At 35.3% G+C, this 21619-nt stretch overlaps 1 protein-coding gene across 5 annotated transcripts in view; it reads right to left on the reverse strand.

Annotated features, from left to right (window-relative positions):
• The window catches only part of ETV1 (ETS variant transcription factor 1), a 99247-nt gene that overhangs the window by 8086 nt on the left and 69542 nt on the right, over window positions 1–21619 (reverse strand). For all 5 annotated transcript variants that reach the window (XM_034963726.3, XM_008978691.4, XM_008978692.4 and 2 more), the window contains 3 exons: window positions 9909–9977; window positions 8309–8377; window positions 5114–5283 (listed from right to left, as the gene is read on the reverse strand). In XM_034963726.3, the coding sequence (XP_034819617.1) occupies window positions 5114–5283; window positions 8309–8377; window positions 9909–9977 (308 nt within the window). The remainder of the gene's footprint in view (window positions 1–5113; window positions 5284–8308; window positions 8378–9908; window positions 9978–21619) is intronic.

The following is a 21619-nucleotide window of genomic DNA, read 5'->3' on the forward strand; positions in this document are numbered from 1 at the left end:
AGGCGTGCAGTGATCCTTCTAAAACACCACAATAGAATTATTTGTCACTATTGTTTTGAATACAAAATTAAATGGAAATAAGGAAATGTTTTTACAACAGGAATGAACAGGCTACAGTTCACCAAAATGAGGCACGTTTTTCATTCTGAGACATACTGTCTGTTTTATCCTTCTTGGTTTTTCAGACAAAAACTATAGATAAAGAGCAGCTTAGTGATCTCCTTGTAAAGGTGTTTTACTGAGGTTATGATAAGCCAAAGGAAAAAAGATACCCTGCTCAATACTATATGAAAGAGTGAACAAGTGACAATGTGTGTAGCAGAGGAAACAGTACACAAATTAATAAACCAAACTGCAAATACTTTTTATTGCCTAAAGCAGCAGCAGAATAAAACTGGTGGCAATATCAAACTGAAGAATTAAGCATTCATTTAGAGAACAGTAATTGGATGCTAAAAATAAGAAGGAAGTGGAAAAGGTCACCATGTGTATGAGTCCACAAACAAAAATCTCTAAAGCAGAATGTCTACTCTGTTGTTTAATAAAAAATCTCAGAGGTTTTCATTATGTGGCTTTGGAGGAGCAATGTATCTAAGAGTTTTTCAATAGAGCTTTAAAAAAAATCCTCTCTCCTCAATGTATATATATCCCTACCTCATCACCACCCCAGGCTAGCCAAAGCAGTATACAGAATAGTGTAGCTTGCTTTTCCTACCCCAGCTAAAGTCACTCTCTCATTAATTTCCACTTTTTATTAGTCTGAGAAGAAACTGCAACTGCCATGCAAACCTAGGCAACCCCAAGAGGACATTATCTAATAGGGCTAGGGAGTGCCTTCATTTCCATAAAATTCCAAGTTGTTGCTATGTCATATATACTAAAATAGAATGCTTTTCAAAGAGATCATTCTGTCTCTCTTTGCTTTATTAGTAATAACCTTTCTCCAGGTTTATTTTTTCTTTTAGAAATACCGATCCTAGATATTTTCCCTCTCAGTAATTTTTATTCTCTGAATGAAGAAATAAAGTACTTTAATGACATGCATCAGTATGTTTTTCAAGAGTAGAGAGATGCGATGTAACAGGGATAACACCATATATCCCAGCAGACAATCACAGTGGCAGGTACATCTCAATTTCCCAAAGATAAACTTCATTTTAATGTAAATCTTCTGAGCAATAGTGAATTGAAGCGGGGGTGGGGGGGCTGGGGGGAGGCAATAAGAAATGAAAGCATTTTCTAAAGAATATTTCCTTCAAAAACCTAACTATGGACATCAGTGAACCTTTAATAGGCATAGCAGCCGAACTATACGCAAACCTGGAGGGGATGTGAAAATAAAGTATTAGTATCTCCTTAAACAATAATTTCTGAATCCTTATTCATTTATAAATGATTATTTTCTAGAAACTCACCAGGATGCACCTAGAAAATAAAATACTCACATACTCACAACAACTTTAATACAATGTTGTGGAGGTCTCTGGAGAGAGAAATATGATTTTTAAAAATACCACGGAGTTTGATACTTATCATGCCAGTTCATTCTCAGCATCACGGGTATTAGTGGACATTTAAAAACAATAAAATGTAGTCTTAGAGTTGTTTTAGTGTCATATTCCTCATAAAGTTGAGGTAAATGGGAGAGAGCAATATGCTTAAGAGATGCAGACAAGACAAAAGTTATAAATTAACAGCGTAAATAATTCCAGGCCAGGTAGACCAACCACCAACTAAGAATGTTCATTCAGCCTTCACATACGACCAACCAATCGCCACCATATCCAACAGCACTCAAAGTCAAGGCATAGTTTCCAATATGGAGGGGAAAAATGGTGGGAAAACTTCCAGTGACTTCCTTATATACGCCTTCAAATGAAAACTTGAGTTGTTAGTGAAGACAGTAAAAAGATGATAGCACTATGGCATTCACCCTTATTGTCAAATAAATTAAATAAGACAATGTAATAGTTCAAGCATTAATCAACTTATTTTAAAATATCACGCTTGAATATGTAACACTGAACCTGAAAACAACAATCAGGGCCTGGCTATCAGACTTCCTGGTAACTCTTCCAGCTCAACAAGCTTCAATTTCATCAAAAGACTTTTATACTGAGTCTTACAGACGACTTTCTATGTTAATAATTGTTTCCCGGCCGGGCACAGTGGCTCACACCTGTAATCCTAGCACTCTGGGAGGCTGAGGTGGGCAGATCACCTGAAGTCAGGAGTTCAAGACCACCCTGGCCAACATAGTGAAACCCCATCCCTACTAAAAATACAAAAATTAGCTGGGTGTGGGGGTGCACACCTGAAGTCCCAGCTACTGGGGAGGCTGAGGCAGGAGAATCACTTGAACCTGGGAGGCAGAGATTGCAGTGAGCCAAGGTCGCACCACTGCACTCCAGCCTGGGTGACAGAGTGAGATTCCATCTCAAAAAAAAAAAAAAAAAAAAAAAAAATTGTTTCCCGGAACAATTCCCTAGGAGACATGACTAATTCAAAAATAGTATTTCATTATCTCAAATATCTAAGAAAAAGACATGTTAAAGATTATGCGTTTTCTAAAGTCACCCTAAACACACTGAGCAGATAATCTGTGCAGGTCTGGAGTCTCACTCAATATCATTTTAAACTGCAAGATGAAATATAAAGAAATGGAACCCATCAGTAATTCCAATAAGATGGCTTCAGAGACATCTTTCACGGACTGTGCTGACACAGGCACCCAATGAGCTGCTAGGCAGTAGAGGGAACAGGGTGACCACAGGTCACAAAGACAAGAAATTTCACAAACCCTTTCCAAAGAAGAAATTTAAACAAGACCCTACAGTCATTGCCTGATGGAAGTAATTGCAACAGTCAGCAATGCAGCAATCAGATATGGGATGTTTCATTTTGAACAAAAGCCTTAGGAGACATTCAGTGCTTATTGCACAATTCCCATTGAGTTGGTTATTATTTGGAAACGCTCTACTGACTCTGAATTATCCAGCCTCTTTTTAACTTTATGAGGCTGCTACAGAAGAGTTGTCTAAATGTCAGTCTGTTGTATGGAACAGATGTAATTCTACTTCTTCCCTCCATTTAAAAATCACAGTAACTCAGAATTTGATGAATCTTAATGGTCATCTAGTCAAATCTCCTACTTACTCAAATCTGAACATCATAAAAGTCAACAGTTGCTATATAAAAAGCTTAATCATTTGCAAAAGAATTTTTCTTCTTCTGAGTGGATCAAGAAATACTGGCATAATTCAGTAATGTTCCCTATCTTAACAAATATACGGCAGGAACAACAACAAAAACCTCTGCTCAGTTTATTTTAATCACAGGTGAAGGGAAATAACTGTTTAACTGATACAAATCCCTGTAGAAAGTGCTCAGTTCCAGCATGAACCAACTCTTGCAGTGATTATTAACATCTTCCATGAGGTGAAGAGCACACACTCCCATCATGCGAAAGGGCTTTCAAATTACTTTGTTAAATGCTTCTAGTCTCAATTGTTAGTGCTTAACATTTTTGTGGTTCTTTCACTTACATCATGTAAGAGTATCTATGAAAAAACTAATCTTCTTTGACAGCTAAGTTAATTTTAAACACACTACAGCATTCAAACACCCAAACGTCATCCTAGATAATGAGAATTTTCAAATACTGACATTGAGTCTTCTGTGTGTGTGTGCTTGATGTGGGGCAAGGGAGATACTGAAAAACTAACCCTCTAGTGTTACTAAAGTATTGATATAAACTGAAGGAGACTTGACTGTTCTAACCAGTGCCTTTTATTTCATACTTTCAGTATATTCTTGAGTCAGATAATCTCTTAAATTTCAAGAAGTTATGTAAACTTATCTTCTGGGCATCAAATTAGGGCATATTATCTGATTATAATTGAATACGTGGTTTAATAAAGACAGAAAATTCAAGATGATGGACCCAGTAGTCAAGGGTGTGGATGTTCAGTGTATATGAAAATCACTTTGGGTTCAAACATTTTTTAAACTTACTGAATTTTTCAATATTACTGAGGTGTTTAGATTCAATACCTAATATAATCAGTTAGAGGTATGCTAGCTAAAAATCTTCCATTGCTTTTTTGGCTGATATAAACTAAAGTCAATTTTAATAGCAGCAGAGAAAGTATCTTTAGCAATGAAGACACAACAATTTGATATTAACTTCACCTTTCCATCAGCAGTCCAAAATGCTATTGATGAGTTATGCTACAGGAACAATAGTAGCCTTAAGCCTAAAGCTAGTTCTGGGAAGAATAAAAACTGAACTGAGAAATTCTTCATGGAAATACTCCATTTGTATGTGGGGAGTATTTTGAAGGAGGGGACAATTGAAGTTAGTTGAAGGTGTCCTCCATTTCTCTGTATAGTATTATCTCTGTCCAGGCTCTTCTTATTTTAGTAATTTTTTATGTGATATGGCAACATTTTAAACTTCATCCCAACCTTCCAATGGAGTATGCCAGTCCAGCTGACTTGGAACAAGTGTCACGGACAAAGGAAAATGTTTCTACCAGGCCTGTGTCTTGTAAGAGACACTTAAGGGCTGAGAATTTTCCACTGTTGCCCTTGCATCCCTTTATCCGCCATAGCTGTTTTTCCCCAATCTTCTTTTGAACATAACTTTGGCCTCTAAATGCTCCTCTCCAACCCTCATGACAAAATCCAAGTTGTCCAAATAATGATTGCTAATTTGAAAGAACAATTCACCCGTCCCCCAACCAGTTGACTTTTGCAGACATCGTTCCTCTCTCCTAAGGACAGTAAAACCTCCCTCCTGCCTCTTTTCTCTAATTCAGATGCTCCTTTAGAAACCCTGAAGCCAGACATTCTTAAATAAAGGTGCAAAGCATGCTCTGGTTAATTTTCTCCAACATCAGTTTTGTAGGATTGTATACAACTGGAAGGAACATGCAATACATTGGTGATTTTAAAGGTAGACATGTTTTATCTTTGCATGCTTTTTAATTCAGAAAGTTTCCCTAAAGTCTTGAAATGATTAAGAATACATTTTTGGTATATTAATCAAATGTGTCAGTTTCTTTATGTTATAACATGTCTGAGTGTCCTAATTAAAATCTATTAAACTAACCTCTTCAGGCTCAATCAGTTTAAATTCCATGCCTCGACCAGTCCAGGCAATAAAATGAGAATTTGAAGGGTCATCCAGAAGAGCTACCAAAAACTGCCAGAGCTGAAGTGATCCTCGTCGTTGGTATGTGGGTCCTTCCCGATACATTCCTGGCTCTTGTTTGATGTCTCCTAAATTAAAACATTTTTAAGTTTCTATTATTAGCAATACTATGCTATCTTACATAAAATGTACATTAAATCAATCACTAATATGGTTAAACCACAATCAACCACTTTATGGGCATTTATGAAATATATTATTACCATTAAAGAGGAATTTAAAATAGTTAAATGGTTGAATATAAATGAGCAAGCTGTACAAACTTACAGATAACTATATATAACACAGGTGCAGAATAAATCCTGTGTCAATATGAATGACACACATCATTTACTTACAAAAATATTGTGGAACTATCTTTTTTTTAAATTGATTTCTTTAAAAACCATCGTATCTAATCAGACTTCTTTGCTTTTATTGTTAATGCTATTACCCACTGCTCTAGGCAACACTGAAGAGGGAATAATCAATCTTATGCTCTGGGCATTTGATTCATACAAATTAAATTCTGCAAACTATAATTTATAAATATCTTATTGACCTGCTCATGACAAACTATTGAAAATTTTAATGCAAATATTTCAAAGCAAATTTAATAGTATCCTAAACTGAGTTAAGTAATCTTCACTTTATATAAATAAGGAAAATCTTGTGGGTAATTCAGGGCATACTGCATTATCATAGTACTACACTTCCTTCACCGCATCATATACCTTCCTACTAAAGCTACTACTTTTTCAACTGGTAACAAAAATTCTCTCTCATTTTTCTTTATCTCTTGTTTGTACTTCACTCACTTGAATTTAACTTGCTATTGTTTTTTCTAAAAGTCCAATTTAAAAACGCATGCACGAGAGATTTCTGTAAGTATGTATTTTTAAGCACAAAAAGTTTGTGTTACATTTATTTGATATTCATATCTAGTGTAAAAATCTGTTAAATAGAGCACAGCAATAAAAGTATTCATGTTGCAATGCTTCTGGTATAAATCTGGTCAGTTATATTAATTTTACAAAAAAAATACAAAGTTTCATGACTTCTGATTATTTACTTCCATCTTCAGCCACATGTCTCAAAAATATGTGGAACTGCTCACATTGGGGATTGAGTGTCTAGGGCCCTGCAAGTATATCATTGTTAATGCATAAATTGCTCTTCTCCACTAAAGAAACAATCCAGACAAAATATATCTAAGCCTATGTAGTCATACTAAGTGTGCATTATAAAATAGACCAAATTGCACACTTTCTAAAACTTACCTATGGTCAATAGAGAGACATATACCTCTTAAAATAATTACAGAAAGGGCAACATTTGAAAAACCTAAACCAAAATATAAAATGTGTGAGTCAATAGCTGCTAAAATCATTATGTTGTTTTGGTCTTAACATGATAATATAGAAGTGTATCTTCATATTGATTTCAATGACAGTTTTATTTATCTCAGTTTTTCCTTCTGAGATTTACAATTTTTTTTATGGGAGTAACTGAGTAATTATGCAGATAGAGTGAAACACTGTTACATTTTATAGTCTCTATATTGCTTCTGGCTATAAATGTGACTGATCACACTGACCATGTACAGTGAAAAAATAACCCCCTCATTTTTCTTTCTTCTTGTTCTACATTACTTATAAAATACAAGACAAATACTATCTTCCAAAAAATGTTTTATTAGTGTAAAATTTAAGAGTATTTAAAAGTCGAAGGGAATAAATAATCAAGGCAGCTTGTTCCCTAAATATTAGTGTGACTTTGGCCTGTCAGATTATATTGTAATTCTGTCCATAATTTTGAGATATTTTTCTTTCTTATATGTCCTTACTAATTTTCAAGATCTCTGCAAATATGAAGCTCACCAAACACGAAAGAAACTAATGAAGGTCATTCCAAGAGTAAGAGGCTTTATATACTTTGTCTAAGAGAAAATGCTATATTTTAAGAATGCTGATGCTCTGCTAATGTTGCTAAATAGTACGGCTCACCCCTCTGAAATGCAAAGCTTAAAGCTAACATCTATTGTAGAATAAAACAAAAAATGTGATTCCTATAATTTTTTTTTTGACCTTGAATGAATTTAGAAATCTAAAGGAGGATAAAGAAGCAGATCTTCCCTAGACTTACCAGCCCTTCTGAGAAGGGTAAGGGTAGCAGAAAGCTCGGGAACATGGGGTAGTCTTCAAGCAACTAATCAGAAATTAAAAGCAATCTGAGCATGTACATTGCTGTTTAAATAATGACAATTTAAAACTTCAGAGAGCACCCAAGTCATTATAGCCATGATCCCCAAAGTTTGTGCAATCAGTGAATCACAGGGCGCCTGCTGGTTTCCTGTCAAACGATCAAAGCAGGAAATACGAAAACCACTCTGAAGAACCACTAAATCAATTAACTGTTTACTTTTTACCCAAGCTTCCTCAAGATGCCAACTTTTGTCAACTTTGTCAAAAAAAAAATTCAATTTAACTTGACACCCTTTTCTAACATCTGAGACCTTTGCATTGCAATAGTAAGTGATATTAAAAAGGTAATGCTTTCCTAACTCCCTTTTAAGCAATTACAAAGTCATGCTACATTAGTAACATACATCTTCCCCAGTTAAAAAAAAAAAAAAAAAAAGGGACTAACAATCACTAACTAAATGGGCAGTTATGTTGTTCCTGTGTTCCATAATGCATCTTTCCATGAACAATGAAAGAAGAGAGGCCGCGTTAGTCATCGGTCCATCCACAGCAGCACGTTTTCTGCTCTGCTTTGTTAATTACAGGATCAGCTTTCAATAAATCTCGAATAACAAGCTGCATGTGCTCAGCAGGGCAATGGAAAGCCCCCTCTTACACTACACAAAGCTCAGCAAGAATGATGCTCTTTGGCTATTTCTCCAAAAATGAACTCCCTCCTAACACAAAAGAAAAGGTTTCCTACTGGGGCAAGGAAGAGATAAATTGTAATAGGTCAACGTTAGCTAAAATTAAGTGCATGATGAATTATGTGCATAGGAATCTTTAGGGATGTCCACTGTTTTCGGAAGAAGCGAAGGTGATCACTCCATCTTTAAAAAAATCAGAACTTGAGGCAAAGTGTAAAACCTACCATCGAATTTTTCCGGGACAACACAGGTGTCATCATAAAACTGCCTGGGGCCCTTTTCAAACATACAGCCTGTGGATGAAAAAGGAATACATTTATTCATGATAGAAATGAAGCTCACAAACACTTAAAATATAACCATTTAACATAAAAATTGTGATAGAAAATGACTCTGCCACCACCTTTCAGTTCCTCGACCCCTGGACACATTATTTAACCTCTGTGCCTCTGTTTCCTCATCTATTAAATGGGATGACAGTAACACCACTTATCATGTTATAGGGTTGCTGTAGTTTAGAGTGATGCCTAGTACACAGTGAAATATAAAAGTTAGTTATTTACATTGTTAACTCAAGCCAGAGCTCACCTAAACATTGGCAAGGATTTATAATGTATCGTCTCCTTTTTCAGATTTCGTCTAAATTTTATTGTTCAATGAAAAAGTGAGAAAGCAAGGTGAATTACTGGTATTCACATTATATTATTAGTCTGATGCTCTGAGACAGATGTATTTTATCCTCTTACTTTCTTGTAAAAATATTTAGGTGGGTTAACCTTCCTGTACTCAATTAGCAAGATAAGAGGGAAAAAAAAGTTTCCCTTTTTTTTTTTTTTGCTGTAAGGTAAGTCCACAGAAAAAAATGCAAAATAAATCAACAGCTTTTCATAATAATGTCCTCTCTCAAATATCCTTCACTGTGAACTTTCGTTGTTGCTATCTGTGATTACCAGGAATAAATTTCATAGAGTTTACTTTTATTTCTCAAATGTATTGGTCTTTATGGTGGGTATATAATACTAACAACAGAAGCAACAATAATTACATTGCATTTCTGCAAAACTTTTAATTTCAAATATTTTACATTTACCATCTCATACTACCCTTTAAAATTCTACTAATATCATTTACACAAAATAACCAATATTAGACCTAGCCTAAAAGAATGCATCCAAGTCAATCCTATTGAAGAGATGCAGAGTGTTAGGTTAGGAACCATGCACATATTTCAGAAATCCTTTATTGAGGATTATATCCAGACGAAATCATTTTTACCATTACTTTTTAGGTATCAAAGTCCTTTACAGGCAAAGCTTTCCTACCACAGTTACCACAAGCCTGTCTATGAGAAAACTCTTTCTCTAGGCCTCCTATGTGAAATCTCATTCATATAAATTATTTGTCCAAAAATATAAAATCCAGAACATTTAAAGGTGAAAACCTTTAAATCGATGGTATTTTACTCCAAAACTATGACTAGGTCTGTAAAAGCAAAACCAAATATTCCTCAAAGATACATTTCAGTAGTAGTAAAGTGGGCTAATCTATAAAGCGTATGTTCTATTTTAAAAGGATGTGGTTCTTGGCAAAAAAGAACACAGAAATCCACTTTTCAGTTGTTTCTACGCATATGACTCATGTTAACAAGATACCACTACTTGAAACATCTTCTTTTTACTTTGGAGATAGTCTTAAAACAATTGCTTAGGGAACATAAATGATTTTTCCCAAATAGTATAATGATTAATTAAATGACGTCATATTTGGGAATGTCTGATTATTCTGAACGGTATTTACACGGAATTTCAGTGGTGGACAACTTAACTTCTGTTCTGCTGGGATGAGCCAGGAAGCCTTCTTGCCTCATATAAATGGAGTGGCAGCTAGGCACTTCTGAAAGAGGAAACAATATTGGTCACAAAGAGTCTGGAGCTGAAACGCTGCGATTATCAATGCACAGGGTGCAGACAGAGAAGATACAGAAACGGACACAGGTTCCAATGTGGGGAACATGTCAACATATAATCAACATTTCAGGCAGGGCCCACACATGAAATGAAAGAATGAAGAGTATATATCTTGGTGAATGCTGATTCTCTTGAATAGGAAGGTGAATTCAAAGTTTTACCCAAATAAACCTTGCTAAAAGTCAGCTCAAACAGCAACCCACATGAATGAGATGGTGTCCTTGAAACAGGGTCACAAGTTTTAAATATGCATCAGGACATTTAGCAAATAAATTTGTATAATCCCATAGCATTCTATGAATATAGCAACATTGGAAATATTTAGAAGCTTTCAAGTTGAAAATACTGTAGAATGTATTATCAAAAGTTTTATTATGCTATTATACTATGCCTTCTTCATATGAAGTATTATGAAGCATATAATTCTGACCATATAAAAGACAGAGTTAACACTGTTTCCTGATATCTGCATTTATAATAGGGTTGCAGTATAGTTAATCTTTTGGGTTACCAAATAGTTAGCAATCCATTTTAGCTCAACTTCTTAACCAATGGTACTTCAAATTAATTTTTAATGCTATTTTGATTTATTCCCAGACATAAGGTCCCTTAAAGCAGCTGGGACTGGAAGGGACAGTGTTAATAACTCTGCCATCAGCTCAGCAGCTGCTTTGAGGCAAGCATTTTGTTGAACTAATGTTGACACCCTGCCACAAAATACTTTTATTGACTGCTGCACACCTGGATTGCGGCTATAAAAACAGCTGGCTGACTCTGGAGGCAGCCAGAGGAAAACAGATAGGCTAAACTCTATTACATATAAGTGTGACTAAATGCAGTCTTTCCTTCCCAGAGTGGGAGAAAAGGAGGGAGAAAGGAAGTGCAAACATTTTGGAGAAATTCACTATTTAATGTCAAAGAACACCTTATAAAATTGTTTTAACATATGACAAAATTAGCATAACCCTGGAAAACTAGATATTTGACATCAAATTTGAGATCTGATGGATAATTTCACTAATACCATCTCTATTCAAATGGCTGATTTGTTTATTGCTATATTTACTTTATAATATTCTTAATAAATTCTAATCTATGATATTTAAGATATACTGATTTAAAATTCATAATAAATTAATAACATATAATAAGGTTAATGCCAGAATCTCCATTACACTTCCAAAGGCCCAACTTGTGAACTCAAAAAAGCAATGGATGGCAATTTAGAAATATATGGAATACGACTGTGTTTTTGCCAATTCCTGTTACTATTTATACTCTAGTGTAAATAAAATTAACATCTAGTTCTTAAAATGGATACACTTGGCTAGCATTGTTTAAATCTGGTCTATACTTAAAATTGGTGTCCTTTATACAGTCCAGAGAAGCCTGAAAAAATATGGCTAAGGGGAGATTATCAACATAAAGTAAGTAAAGTCATGTTATCCTTAAGTGATATCAGTTAATTTATGACTATCAGAGTGGGTCAGACTCTAATCAAATTGTAGAAACATTTCCAAAGTGATTATTCAATCAAATGACTAACATGGTTAATTAGGAGCCATAAACATTGCTCTGAAGTTCATCAAAGTAATGACTTGCCCAGAAAAATTACTGCTAATTAAATTGCCTGCTGCTTTCATTTCTACCTTATCTAATAAAAAATCCAACCAATGAAGTTTGGCATTACATTTTAACTTTTGTTAAATGCTTGACTATGATCCAAACTAGCTAAGCGGCGACTTCAAAGGCAAATGTTTTGTGGCAGAGGAAGGAGGCATTGCATATGCATTCAGTTCTGTTTCTTCACGAATAAAATGTACAAAGTTCAACAACTGTAACAAGCTGTAGTTTAACTCATGCAAAAATATTAAGATGACAGCATATTCACACTGTCCTATTATGCATCCACAGATTATAGTTTAAGGATCATTAGTACAAGTAGAGCACAATGGTTATAAACAGGCACCTTGTCATCTGATAGAACTGATTTTGAATCTCAGTTCTGACATTGCATGGGAGTACAACATTTTGTTGTTATTTAACATCTCTAACTCCCAACTTCCTCATCTGTAAAATGGGAATAATAATAATAATGACATCCTTAAAAGGGTTGTTGGGAGGACCATGTGGAGTAAGTTACGTGCAACATTTTGCACAGTATCTGCACACTGTAAGAATTCACCATATGGGACTTATTATTAATAACACTATTTTTAAGTGATCCTCACAAGTATTTAAACTGAGTACTTTAACCACAGTACTTAAAACTAAAAATAATTACATATCTAAATAAGTTACATTTGTTATCTTACTCTGCTGTTCTTAAATTATATGAGATGACTGATTTGTTGATTATTAGTGTATCTATTTTGGAATATTTTTCACAAATCTATCTATTAATCTATGATATCTAAAATACAATAAAATTCATTATAAACTTATAAGGTTTAAGCCAGACTCTCCAGTAGATGCTTTAACTATCTGGGGGTACCTCTTTTTTTTTTTTTTTTTTTGAGACAGAGTCTCGCTCTGTCGCCCAGGCTGGAGTGCAGTGGCGCGATCTCAGCTCACTGCAAGCTCCGCCTCCCGGCTCAGGCCATTCTCCTGCCTCAGCCTCCTGAGTAGCTGGGACTACAGGCTCCCGCCAGCATGTCTGGCTAATTTTTTGTATTTTTAGTAGAGACGGGGTTTCACCATGTTGACCAGGCTGGTCTCGAACTCCTGACCTCAAGTAATCCACCTGCCTCGGCCTCCCAAAGTGCTGGGATTACAGGCGTGAGTCACCGCGCCCGGCCAGGGGTACCTCTTTTGAGCTTCTTTTTACAGTATTACCCCCTCATGTTAGCTCCTAAAGGGCTCTGGTTTTAAAAGTTTTAAATTAAATCTAAAAATTAAATTATGTAAATTTAATTTAGGACAAAGAATTTTATTTGTTTCAAAACTTGTGGATCAAAGAGCTCTATGACATATTAGTACTGGCCAAATCAGCTTACAGAAATTAAACTGCCTATAATTTGTTACAGATGACTTCATGGTGATGAAAGCTGATCTAATATGCTGTAAAAATTCAAAGCAACAAAGCGCTGTTGTCATTTTAATGCACTAATCAATGTAGCGGAAGTTAAGAAGAATAATAAACGAACACCCCAAATTATCTAATTTGATTAGTTTTCACGTTTAGTAACATCAGTAAAGTTCTCTTCAAATTAAAATACGCAGACAAGAAACTAAAAAAAAAAAAAAAAAAAGTTACCTTCTTCTCTGTCTCTTGATTTGCATTTTCAAGCTATGCTGGGAAACATAATATTGATTTGGGAAGCTTTACCAAAGGTTTGACCACAAAGTGCAGTTTTGAATTTGCACATTTAAAATTGCTAGGCACTCTCTGATTTGCATATCTGCTGCCTCTATAGCAGAATAGAGGCTCTCCTTTAGGGCAGAGTTTGCTTAAAATTTCAAGGATCTACATCAGGCCACGGCAAAGAGAAAAGATTTGCCACAGTTGTCTGAAATATCTGTACAGAGGTGGCTGAAATTACTCTGCTATCAAATAGTGTGTAAATCTGGAATTATAACATATTATAACCTCTAAATAAGGGAGAAAAACAAGTCTTTTTCATTTGATGCTTTTGGTTAAATTCTTCTAGCAATAACGACTGTATAACTTAATTAAGCATTTGAATCTCTTAGAGTAAATGAGAAATCTCAGTAAAATATAAATATGTTTGATGTTGTATTTTAATGTGGTTTTGCTTTCCTATAAGTATATAGTGCAAAGCTGGATTGATTATACACTTGACTAACTCCTTGTGGAGTTGATATGACAAAATCAAGTGCACATAAACTTGTCTATTGTATATTGATGATTTCTAAAACTTGGCGCATAAAATATCCAGAGCCAAAATGTGTATGTAAACACATATCTGAAATTATCATATACTCAGTAAAAAATGTGTGTATCAATGCATACCTAGGAGTTTCAACTAGTTTTTCAAAAACATTTGTCTATTATGTAAAAAATACTGAGTTGTATTAAGAATTAATATCACCAACCTCATTCAAGAAAGATGAGCATAGTGACAGATCTTGCCAATATTTTATCTCTTTTAAACTTAGTACTTCACTAGATTTTTTGTTTGCTTACTTCTTCTCATTTGCTGGTAAGCTCATAGTTTATGTTTAAAATCCAAAGGTTTACAAGGGTGCATAGATAACCTGAGTTTTACGCAGATGTGTTTAAATGCAAAGCCGTCACATATATGCCATACTTTTAGCCTGCTTTTCCAATTGTCACATGTCAAATTGAGTGCAGTCAATTGAGAAAACTTATTTCATAAAGTTTCCTAGAATGAATGATAATGGAAATAAATTTTTTTTACTTTTACCATAGGACCACTCTATTGCAGAACAAGTCTAAAAGTAATTATCTTCCAAAATAAGGACATATATATCTGAATTCATGTGAGAATGATAGCAAAAAAGTCAAGTTTTATAAGACCTATTTGCTGCTCATTAGGAAGCTCAATGTGAATATAACATCTTAGTTACTAAACTTGATGTGAATGTAACATCTTAGTTACTGAACTTCACATGAATGTAACATCTTAGTTACTGAACTGGATGTGAATATAACATCTTAGTTACTAAACTTGATGTGAATGTAACATCTTAGTTACTGAACTGGATGTGAATATAACATCTTAGTTACTGAACTTCACGTGAATGTAACATCTTAGTTACTGAACCTCATGTGAAGAAGGCAGCAAAGCTGGAGAAATCCTGACAAGGGAGTGATGAATTTAGTATTACCTCACTCACACTTAGATGGGATCTTTCTCTTTAGGGTTTTAAGTAAACTGTGAATATAAATAATGTAAAATCTGCAGAGATACTTACTTCACAATAGCTCAGATGTACTGAATCTACTATTGATTGAGTATAGGGGGAGAACTATGTTAATTTTCAGATGGTTTTAATATGCTTGTAATAGCATTTGCAAAATCTTTAAAAAAAGAGAGAAAAGTAGAGGTCAGACGTGGTGGCTCACGTCTGTAATCCTAGCACTTTGGGAGGCCAAGGTGGGTGGATCGCCTGAGGTCAGGGGTTCGAGACCACCCTAGCCAACATGGTGAAAACCTGTCTCTACTAAAAATACAAAATTTAGCCGGGCATGGTGGTGCGTGCCTGTCATCCCAGCTACTCGGGAGGCTGAGGCAGGAGAATCGCTTGAACCCAGGAGCTGGAGGTTTCAGTAAGCCGACATCGCGCCACTGCACTCCATCTGTGACAGAGTGAGACTCCATCTCAGAAAAAGAGTAGGCTGTGCACAGTAGCTCATGCATGTAATCTTGGCACTTTGGGAGGCCGAGGTGGGAGGATTGATTGAGCCCAGGAGTTCAAGACCAGCCTGGGCAATATGGTGAAACCCCATCTCTACCAAAAATACTTGAAAAGTTAGCTGGATGTGGTGGCACACACCTGTAGTGCCAGCTACTCAAGAGGCTAAGATGGGAGGATGGTTTGAGCGTAGGAGGCAGAGGTTGCAGTGAGCCCAGATCATACTACTGCACTCCAACCTAGGCAACAGAGCCAGACCTTGTCCAAAAAAAAAAGTAAAAGTAAAGTAAAGAAAGAAAAAGTAAAAGTAAAATAAGTAAATAATGCAGTTATCGCAGTTATCTGAATTTATGTGCTTTTGAAAGTTTAAGGCTACACGGCAAAAAATAACAGTATAGAATTTTATCTACACAATTATAAACTTCTCTTGTAAGCACCTGGGGTTTTCTTTTGGACAATACCCCACACAAATAATGACCAGATCCAAACAACATTAGATTATATGATCTACTAGGCTCACACTATTACAAGTTTTACAAGCCTGTGATAGTCTTACTAAGCTGAAATTTTAAAATAAAGTTGAAGTGATAGAAAACATAGACACAACTCTAACTTTGAGTATTTATTTATTTATTTATTTTGAGACGGAGTTTCGCTCTTGTTGCCCAGGCTGGAGTGTAATGGTGCGATCTCAGCTCACTGCAACCTCTGCCTCCTGGGTTCAAGTGATTCTCCCGCCTCAGCCTCCCTAGTAGCTAGGATTACAGGCATGCACCACCATGCCCTGCTAATTTTGTACTTTTAGTAGAGACAGGGTTTCACTATCTTAAGTCAGGCTGGTTTTGAACTCCTGACCTCAGGTGATCTGCCGCCTTGGCCTCCCAAAGTTCTGGGGTTACAGGGGTGAGCCACCACGCCTGACCAACTTTGAGTATTTATTTCATACTACCATACTCTGACAATTAACAGAGGTTTAAAAGAAAATATGAGGCCGGGCGCGGTGGCTCACGCCTGTAATCCCAGAACTTTGGGAGGCCGAGGTGGGAGGATCATGAGGTCAGGAGATCGAGACCATCCTGGCTAACACGGTGAAACCCTGTCTCTACTGAAAACACAAAAAATTAGCCGGGCGTGGTGGCGGGCGCCAGTAGTCCCAGCTACTCGGGAGGCAGGAGAATGGCGTGAACCCGGGAGGCGGAGCTTGCAGTGAGCCGAGATGGCACCACTGCACTCCAGCCTGGGAGGCTGAGTGAGACTCTGTCTCAGAAAAAAAAAGAAAAAGAAAAAGAAAATACGATACAGGATGCCATTAGCTGCCAAAATGGGCCACACAAAACTCTGAAGACATAGTAGTTTTAATGTGGAATTTCAATGCTAAATTTCTCTCTTGCTGGAATCTACATGATTTGAAAAAAAACATACCATGAACAGCTTTGTCCTCTTGTTTTCATCTCTCCTTGGATCACCACAATATTCAGATAACTTTTTCTATTTGCTTTGAATATGAATAATACTAGTAAGAAGTTCAGCAAGACTGTTTCTCTTGCTGGACTAGCACAATATGATTGTTTTAAGAGTATTGTCTCTCTTATTTTATCTTATCCTCTAGCCCCAAATACTGTACTTTAAATTATTAGAAATACTAATGGCATCTTAATAAAGGACTAGCAGTCTTTGAAGAAGTATCTAGTCAAAATAAAATCATGTCAATGGAAATCCTTTATTATTGCCTGCACCCCTATTATGTGCTAGAAACGGTATCAGTGACTTTATAAACATAACCATATTTACCTGTTACAAAAACACTAAAAGATGAGAGTTATTTGCCCTTTTATAAATGAGGAAACTGGAGGCATAAGGGGTTACAAAACATGCTCAATATGACACAAATCGTAAATGGATGTCAGGCCCAGGATTTAGTATAATATTTCCAGGGTCATACTAAGTGAGTGGTTTTATTTTTTAATACTAAGAAAAACAGATGGAGCAGTGAAATGTACAGACCCACATACTAACAAAAAAAATTACCAGAACAGAGAGTTGAAAAATACTTTTAAAGAGAATAGTTAAGTGAATCACAATAACACATGCTTGTTGTTCCTTTGTTTTTTTTTTTTTTGATACTTTTCATATTTATCTTTGAATTACTCTCCTGTAAAATTTTCCAGATTGTTAGAAACAACTAAATAGAAACCATACACACACACACACACACACACACACACACAAAATAAGAACAATAACCATCCATTTAATCTGATAAAAATTCCTTGAAAATTTTTTCAAGTTGTTCATATCCTAGTTGAAAATGTTTTATGAAATAAAATGTCTCTTTTCCTCAAACCTATTTGTTAACTCATTTAAGTATAGAAATCATTTAAGAGTAAAAATTCTAAAACTATATTCGAAACCTAAAAACATATACTTGGTTATGTAAACACTTTAAAAAATGTTATATGTTCCCTTCTTTTGTTCACATTCATGAAACAGACAAAAACACACAAAGACACACACACACACAGAGAGAGAGAGAGAGAGAGAGAAAAGAGAGATCCAAACATGTATCTTTAAACTGTCTCATTTAATTTCAAATCTCAGTTCCACTTATAAAAACAGTTGTAAGTTCACTATACCCACTTGAAATAAGCAGTTCTGGGCCTAAATATCCTGGTTGTTTTATTAAAAAAGAAACTAAAAGTCCCACACTATAAAAGCACACTCCACTCCCTTCTAATTGCCTTTTTCCAAGCTAGTACAACTCACAAGGAGATTATCCATCCCTTCCCCCTTTCCTGCCTGTAAAATCCAAGTTAGACAAACACTGTGGGGCTGAAATGACATATTTGAATGGAATTCAGACCCACCAGTTCCTGTTTATGTTTCTGATTTGAGAATGTTGTCTTCTCATTCACTATACATTAGGAACACTGCAAGGCCATAAATAGTGTCAGGTTACTTGCAAGCAGGACCAATGAGCATTAATCATTACTTCCAGTCAACTGGCATAAGCAGCAGCTGATGGAACACTACACTCTTCAGCTCTGTATAAATGGACATTCCAGAGAGAGTGAGTGTGTGTGTGTGTGTGTGTGTGTGTGTGTGTGTTTCCTTTCAGTCTCCATTTTATGAATGAAACTCCAGGCTCTATAGCGTCCATTCATGTAAGAGAAATGCTTACAGGGCTCTGCCCCTAGGGATCAATCAGTCATGGGTAAAACTGGTATGATTGGTTTAAGACAGCCTTCAGCCTTCCATTACTGCCTTAAAATGCAGTCCCTGTCCATTTGGCCTGTGTTAATGCATAAAGAGTAAATCCAGACTGTAGTCTCAATTCTCAAATCAAATCACTAGAGCCAATGCCACTTACTGTAACTGTAGATTTAGAGCATATTTAAGTATTTCTTAGAAAAACTGATATAGTGGGCCAGAGTACTGATTTGGGAGATTTGCAATTTTAACTCCAAAAGAAATGAGGAAAACTCATATGAGACATGCTAAGCAATAAAAGGCAAAGTCAAATTGTGAGGCCAATCTATGACCTCTATTGCAATAACAAAATCAATTAGGAAGACATCACTGTCACTTTTCACGATTGAAGCACCTAAAAATCAGAGATTAAGTGATCTACTAGTCCACAAATCACTGGCTGTGTAAAAGAAAATTATCTTTGGATATTGAGAAAGAGCTAAGATGTTAACATTTTCTGAAAGTTCAATAGCTCACTCTTTAAAGTTCCCAAGTGATCCTACACTTGAATTTCTTTAAGCAATAGCTTTAGAGTTACGAGGGAAAAAATGAGCTGCCATGTTTCAGGAGAAAATGTAGCCATAAGCAAATGATGTTTTGTAATGGAATAAGGCCACGGTTTGGCCTTTGGAAGTGTTACATATCAAGCACAAAAGGCCAAAGTTCATGGAATCATAATCACTGCTGCCCTGGAAATTACTAAAGATGGCAATATTTAAAAATATCCAGAGTTTTTAGGGAGAGGAAGCAATATATAAGCAATTATGGAAATATTTTTTGAAGAGTCAATCCTATTCTGAATAGTATTAAATATGGAGTGGGTTTTATCAGCCATTTGTACTTTGTTCCTTGACTCCGAAGGGGAAAAAAACACTTTTTTCTTCCAGTGACCTGAAGCCATGTGAGAAAAAAGTTGCAGTAAACAGTCCCTGTGTATATCTCTAAACCACTGAGCAACAGATCCTTACCATGCCTCAGAAAAGGAAGAGGATAAACAGAAAAATTGCCCAGTCTTTGGTTTTAAACCTGGGAAGGATTATTTATTATGGCATTATGACAAATATTCAACCTCCAATTTCTAATATCTGATTAATACAGTCATACAGAATAAATAAATTTATGGCCATATGTTAGAGCTCAAAACTAAAATACTTAACATAGGCAGGTGGGAGATGAACCCACCATTCAGAAAAAAATATTGGACAGAGGAAAATCACCAAAAAGTGAACGTATACCGAATTATTAATTTATTGCTAACTTTTTTCCAGGGCTTTAAAAATATTCAATATTTTCTAAGGAATTACTTTTTAAAGTGGTTCAAAAATATGGAAATAAAAATGACAAACTGAAAATGAATATCTTCAAATGTAATATTTCATATTTAAAATAATTGTAATATGTTGTCTAACTTCCATTATTCAATATATTTAAAGTCTGATCAATGTAATACATGAATTATAAATTTATAATTATTAGGGGCTGGATATAAAATTCATAATAGATTGATTTGAGAAGTATATGCATTATCTATATTGAAATAATTTGTTTAGGTGTTCAGAGTTTTAGATATTGTGGTTTTTATAATTCTAGGCCTTCTATAACTATATAAGAGGGACACGGGCCTTGAGATAGACTGTTGTGGTTGCTGAGAAGAGAAGAAGGCATACATTCGTAACAACTTGGTGACACTTCCATACTTTCAAAGGGAATATGAATAGAAAAATACTATTCTACTTCCTTTCCTCCTTAGCTGCCTAATTAGAATCCCAGCAATAATACAATTTTTAAAAAATAACTAAGATAAAATAATGTCTTCAATGTGAAAACACTGAATAGTAACTGACATTGGAATATTCAGACAGTGGTGGCATGCACCTGTAATCGCAACTACAGTGAGGCTGAGGAGGGAGAATTGCTTGAGGCCAAGAGTTAGCAACTTACCTGGGCAAGACAGCGAGACCCTATCTCTTTAAAACACATCAGCCAAAACAAAACAAGACACACACACATAGAATGTTCAAGAGGGAGAAATTATTGATCATGGGCTTTCCATTTTGGAAATAATGAAGCCTGCTAGTTTATGGTAAGCCTTGAATATTCAAAATAAATATCAGTTACCTTTATTTCTACTCCCTGTGTTCCATCTGACTTTAATTAGTGCCTTTCAACAGCTTTCCTTTTTGTAATCACTGCATACTTTCTGTTTCCTGGATAATATTTTTGGTTGTTTATGTGTGCCCCAATTGTTCAGAAAGGATGAAAGAAAAGTGTATTGGAAAATATGTATGAGGTTAGTTTCCCTAGAACACGTATCTCATCTTGTAAGTAAATAGCAATAAATTGTTTTTTAAGGTAAAATATCCTGATGACACAATTTCTGAGATATTGCTAGATGAGTAGTAGTAATAAATGCAATAGTAATAGTTTAGAAATAAATGACTGGGATATTTTAGCCCTCTGAATGTTGTTATTTTTTTCTTAAGTTTTGTGCAAGTTTAGTCAGTTGATTGAGGCTCTGACACGTCATCTCCAAACCTATAAAACACTACACATTTATATTTTTATATGGATGCAGAAAATAACCATGTTGTTCTTGCTCCATTACCCAATTATTTAATCCTACAACTTTCACTTTCAAACCATATTATAAACTCTGCAAGGGGAAGCCCAAGCAATGCGTACTACTACAGGCAGCATTAGGAATTACTTCAATACTTTTCCTACTATTTGATTAGGATGAGTATCCACCAACACAGCAAAACATAGAATAACATTTACAATATAAAAACATTCCTCTCTTGCCATTTCAGAAACCCAAGAGTATTTAAATTTCTTGATTAAAGTGCCAGCTTGGGCCTATGTGAATAGCAGATAGATTTGTCAGCTCTGACAGATGAGAGTTAAACATATTCCAGTTTTAACATATTTAACATAAGGTAAATATTTTTTCAGTATTTATTTCATCATTTTTCTGCCTACACA

This window comes from Pan paniscus, chromosome 6 (assembly GCF_029289425.2).
Source record: "Pan paniscus chromosome 6, NHGRI_mPanPan1-v2.0_pri, whole genome shotgun sequence".
Lineage (NCBI taxonomy): Eukaryota > Metazoa > Chordata > Mammalia > Primates > Hominidae > Pan > Pan paniscus.